At 38.6% G+C, this 6,000-nt stretch overlaps 1 protein-coding gene across 1 annotated transcript in view; it reads left to right on the forward strand.

The window, feature by feature from the left end:
- The window catches only part of LOC126198742 (proteasome maturation protein), a 45,255-nt gene extending 42,856 nt beyond the window's left edge, over positions 1–2,399 (forward strand). Inside the window, exons 3-4 of the mRNA XM_049935292.1 lie at positions 1,896–1,956; positions 2,049–2,399. Of these exons, the coding sequence (XP_049791249.1) occupies positions 1,896–1,956; positions 2,049–2,309 (322 nt within the window). The 3' untranslated portion in view covers positions 2,310–2,399. The remainder of the gene's footprint in view (positions 1–1,895; positions 1,957–2,048) is intronic.
- Positions 2,400–6,000: the final 3,601 nt, after the last annotated feature.

Genomic DNA, 6,000 nt, shown 5'->3' on the forward strand with positions numbered 1-6,000 from the left:
AGGAGTTTTGCTATTTGGGGAGCAAAATAACTGATGGTTGAAGTAGAGAGGATATCAAATGTAGACTGGCAATGGCAAGGAAAACGTTTCTGAAGAAGAGAAATTTGTTAACATTTAGTATTGATTTAAGTGTCAGTAAGTCATTTCTGAAAGTATTTGTATGGAGTGTAGCCATGTATGGAAATGAAACATGGACAATAACTATTTTGGACAAGAAGAGAATAGAAGCTTTCGAAATGTGATGCTACAGAAGAATGCTGAAGATTAGATGGGTAGATCATATAACTAATGAGGAGGTATTGAATAGGATTGGGGAGAAGAGAAGTTTGTGGCACAACTTAACTAGAAGAAGGGATCGGTTGGTAGGACATGTTCTGAGGCATCAAGGGATCACCAATTTGGTACTGGAGGGCAGCGTGGAGGGTAAAAATAGTAGACGGAGACCAAGAGATGAATACACTAAACAGATTCAGAAGGATGTAGGTTGCAGTAGGTACTGGGAGATGATGAAGCTTGCACAGGATAGAGTAGCATGGAGAGCTGCATCAAACCAGTCTCAGGACTGAAGACCACAACAACAACAACAACAATAATAAATAACAGAGGAATAGCAATATGATGGTTATGGTGAGAGTTGCACATTAAATCAGCCATACTGTGCCACGTGTATCGCAGCACAAGTTTGGCATTCAGCAGTTGTGACACTGTTAATTATGTAAGTCCATCCGCCACGGCAGGGTCACATCGCATTGGATGGGAAAAATTGGTTTTGAATTTCCTGAGGCCAAAAACTGCATAAAAAGAAACTGAAATCCATTTTTAATCATTGTGAAACTGGCGAGTTGACGTGCTGTCCACTGTTGTATGCCACAAGTTGAAATTGAGTAACAGTATATTCCACAGCAGATCGGTGTGCCTCTGGGCTCATGTTCAGAATGTCTTATGCAGTGTGTGCCTTTAATTCAGCCACATTTGTAATTGGAGCACTGAACACAGCATCTTTCAGATAACTGCACAGCTTGGAGTCACATGGGTTGAGATCAGGTGATCTGGATGGCCAAACTGAAGGAAAATTACGGCTGATAATTCTAGCTCTTGCAAAATGCCGCTGCAGTAGATGCTTCACTGGCCTTACTGTCACATCAGTAAGAAGCAGTTCCAGAACATGGGTAATTATGGGTGGATAGCTGTGCAGTGTGTGTCGTAGAGATTTACACGCTGTGTTCACAGGCATATCCCAGTTTTGGGCAAATCCCTACGCACTGCATGTGTGCACACCACCACTCAAGTGCTCCTGCAGTGTTGTGGCTACATCTTTTACTGACGTCGGACAGTTGTTTTCTTTCCCTTGTCACATTGCATTTCAAAAGAACCTGTCTTTTTTAATTTTTTAACCATTTTCTCCAGACCTTTGGTAGACATTGGGCCAGTGCCGTTTTGCATGCCATTGAATGTTGGAACTTATGCAGAGCTTCTGGCACACAATCACCATTCTTGTAAAAGAGCTTTACCAGTCGTGCGTGATCCCACATGAGAAAGTCATGCCAAGAGTCTTTGATACAAACTGAGGAACAACTGTGGACCCTGCATCTTTTATTTTGCATATTCTGCCTCTTACAGTGTCGTTTAATGGTAACTTCTTTTTTTCTCTCTGTATAATGTTTCCCACTTATTTTGTTCAAATTTGACAAGCTGTCTGCTGTGTCCTTTTATTATGTTTCCTGTCTTGGTTCATTTTTAATACCTCCATTAAGTTATTTCTGTTACATCTCTTCTTTTCTGTGGGATATGAGTATGGTGAAATATTATTCTCACAGGGTTAAAGATAATTCCTCTGTTTAGAATAAACAGCTTGAGAGAGGATTAATCATAAATTTAATACTTGTCTTTTTCAGACTTGCTGCAACAAAAGAAAAATTAGTTCCTTCACATCCTTTGGAAGAATCTGAAAGTAATGTAAGTGAAAAGAAAAAAAATTATTTTCATTGAAATGCAGTGAATTGTAAAATTTTTGAAATTTAGTTATATTTTTTGTTCTCCAACTGCAGTATGCTGCCAACGAGCTCCACATGTCGATGCAGATGATGCAGAACTTGCAAGGCCTGCAGGGGCCGCTGAAGTTTGCAATGGAGCTGCGTGCTGCACGAAGGGTGGGTCACTTGCCCTTTCTGCCCAGCTCAAATCTCATGTACGACACCCTGACGGGGCGTGACGACCGCATAGGTTTCGAAGACATACTGAACATCGAAGAGTTCCGTGAGGAGATGGCACAACCTCACCTTCTTTTGGAGAAGCTTTGGGACAAATAGTAATTTTAATGCTGTGTGTTCCCATTTTCCTGTATTTTTGGATCATAACTTGTAATTTAGACATTATAATAAAATGTTTTAAAAATCCAATGGTTGTACCCTTTTTTTTTTGGACGTTATAGTTAATGGCGTTGTTTTAAAGCTACATAACATTTAGAGCGAATGTGTAAACTTCACTGACTGAGATCAGTTTTGGCAGAAAATCCAGTTCATGAATTTGCTATTTTGTATAACACTGAACTTCACTCAACTTAAAAAGGTTCAGTATTAATCGAAATAAGTACAAGGCATGCTTGGCAACACAGCTAAATCAGCTATCAACATGAATATTGGACTTTGACCACAGGTATTTATTGCACGTTGTAGATACACAGTATTTATTATTAGTGTTTCCATGTTGTGAAAATGGAGGAAAATAAGTTGAAGAAACTTCTCAAATTTCAAGATATTTTTTATAAAGCCAAAAGAAACAAAGTCAAATGTACGTACAGTAAATGAAATAAGCAATCTACTTCTCAGAACTTAAGCCTCTGGAATACAGTATGCTGCTCACCACAGTGGCACAGGATATTATGAAAACAGCAAGTGGCATATTCTGGCTGTATGTTTTCAAAACAGTGTTGTCAGAATTCCCAATGTGACCAACACCATAGAGAATAAGTCATCTGGAAGCTACCCACCCACAGCCCCACACTCACAGCCACCTGATATATGCTGTTGTTTGCCACAAACAATTTGACTTTGAACACAAACTGTTGCTGACTGTAGTGTAGCAATGAATTAGGCTTTCAGCTGTTTGCTGAGCATGATGCAAAAATGCATTGTAGACTATCGGTCATGGTTGTGGGTGGTTTTCTATGAGGACAAAAGTTTCAGTAGCTTACAAGTTTTAAAGTCACTGGTATTCAATGCTAAATAGCTGTTGCCAGAGCAAGTGGCTTAAGTAGAGCGGTAAACAACTGAGTGGTTGATTTGGGCACCAGTGTGATTTACTAGGCATGGCCATTTTGGAGGTGTTACCTCCTTACTTTCCTCTGGCCTTTAAACTGACTTACCCACACAGAAATGTCGGTACCTACAGTTTAACGTGGACTGTGAACTATGATGTAACTTGGAGTTTTTCAGCTTAACCAACATTTGCTGTAGGTGAAAAGTGATAACTGAGACAAATCCTGGCTGACCTACTAGTGAATCCTAAAGCTTAACATACAGTTATTGACCCACTAAATTAATTATTGGCCAGTAAAGGTAACTACTGCTTGACCTTCATGTGTTTACTATTCAACACATGTGCAGTTGGTGTAACATTTTAAACTCATATGGGTCTGCAGTAGCTAAATTATTGCGCTCCTGTCACCATTCACTTGCCTGGAATTTAATTTAATTTGAATTGTGTAATTTTGTTATTCAAGCCCAGAATGTGTTTTTGTTGAAATGTGTGGTCACTATTTTTGCTGTCGAACTCGATAAATGTACTGTTTGTTGCAACTAGTTCAAATTTTCCTTTCTTACTCTGTTGGTAAGTGTGTATGAAATGTCCTTAAACTTTTTCTTGTTAATTAAAAGTCATCTTCAGAAATGCCTATGGGTGCAATTATTATTTGCATTCATTACTTACATCACTAATGTCTTCCTTAATGTAACCATACAGATGAAACAGCGGATTAGGAGTGTTAGGCGATAACTTCTTTTGGGTAATCAGTCTTGTTATCACTTTGATATGGCGCTCCACAATTTCCTCGCCTAGGTCTTTCTCATCATCCTTGAGTTGCATTTACACCTAATGGCACCAATTATTTGATTTATATATTCTAGTCTCTCTCTTCCTGTACCTTCCCTCTCTTCCTGTAACACCTACCCCCCCCCCCCTCTCCAATGGCTTCCTAATACCACTGTAGCTATTCCCTGATTGGACATTTACCATCATCCTTACCCTCTTTCTAGTCAGTGTTTTCCACACACAATTTTGTTGCCAATTCTGCAGAGTACTTCCTGATTTCTTATCTTATTGACCCATTCAGATTTCATCCATCTATAACACATCTCATTCACTTACATTCTCTTGCATTTCCCCCTCAGTTCTAGATTCACATTCATACAATACTGTGCTCCAGAGCTACATTTTCAGAAATTTCTTTCTCATTTTAAGACCTATGTTTGATATTAATTGACAGAATTTAGTGAAAACTGCTCTTTGCCTGTACTAGTGGACTTCTTTTATCCTTTTCACTTAATCTGTGATGAATTATTTTTCATTTGACATAGCAGAAATCCTTCTCGTCATCTACTACATGGTCATAAATTTTGATGTTAAGATTATCTCGGTTAGCATTTTGTAGTCATGTAAGCTGGTTTTTTTTTTTTTTTTTTTTTTTTTTTATGTATTCCTGTGTTCAGAACATTTCTGTTTTAAGTATTTGAAGTACTGTATACCATTTGAAAACCAGTGCAGATTGAAGTGAATTTAAAACTGTGGCTATCATTAAGAGTTTTGGTTCATGCCTAATGTTTGTTGATTGCGAACAACTGATCATCATACTGTGAGTGATTAAATAGTAATGAAAATCTTTGACTACAACTGCTGTTACCATTATATGCAGAACAAACCTAGCAGCAGAGGAAACACAGAATAACCTCATTGTTTAGGTTGGTAAGTATGATTTTAATATTGTGTCCCTTAAATAAAGTTTTCACCTTAGATTCATTATTTAAACTGTGTAAAATTAACAAAATACATAATGCGTAAGTGTAATTGGAAAAGGGAGACGTGGAGCAGGAGGGAAGGTTGATTACCCACCCTTCCTCCTGCTCCATGTCTTTTCTTTTCTACACTCATCCACCACAAATCCTCACTCCAGCCAACCTGTAGAACTCCATTCCTGTGTGTGCCTGTCTAAGACTTAACTCTCCCACTATTCGGTGAGAGATTTCCTTTATTCCTAGTTATATTCTTCCATAACTTTCCATGCCATACAAAAAAAGGGTTGGGGGGGGGGGGGGCAATGGAAAATGCACGTTGAAATATCCACAATTATGAAAAGGGTAGATCGCTACTCCCCATAAAGATGACATGTTGAGTTGTAAAGAGGCACAATGAAAAGACACTGTGTAACAGTCTACACAATTAAATGATTACACACAAAGTGATAGATATGAGTACATTCCCAACTGAAGGTATATAGGGTATTTCAAAATATGTATATGGGTTTTAAGTAATAATACATCAAATGAAAGAGCAACTCAAACGTTTTACAAGTGTTTGAGGTGAGTGCCATTACACATCGAACCGATAAGTGAGTTCTTCCTAAACCTTGATCAGTGTGTCTAGAATAATTGTTGCAACAATGCTGTTTCTTCAAAAGTTGAGTAGATCAGCTGGGAGCAGAAGCACATACAAATGATCCTTAACGAACCCCCGAAGGTAAAAATCGCAAGGCATCAGATCGTGTGTGAATGTGGATGTCGGAGAACAAGGTCTGTCATCTGGCCACTTGCGGCCAATCCAGCTCTCAGGTACAATGTCATTTACCCATTTGCATACTAAGTTATGCCGGTGAAGTGGCATTATTTTGTCAAATGAAGTTATATGACTCAGCTTCTTCCAGTTGTGGAAAGTGCCACAGATCTAGTGCATCAAGATAAGAAACGCCAGTTACAGGTGCCTCATCCAAAAAGAAAGGCCCATCAACTT

Source organism: Schistocerca nitens, chromosome 8, assembly GCF_023898315.1.
Source record: "Schistocerca nitens isolate TAMUIC-IGC-003100 chromosome 8, iqSchNite1.1, whole genome shotgun sequence".
Taxonomy (NCBI): Eukaryota; Metazoa; Arthropoda; class Insecta; order Orthoptera; family Acrididae; genus Schistocerca; species Schistocerca nitens.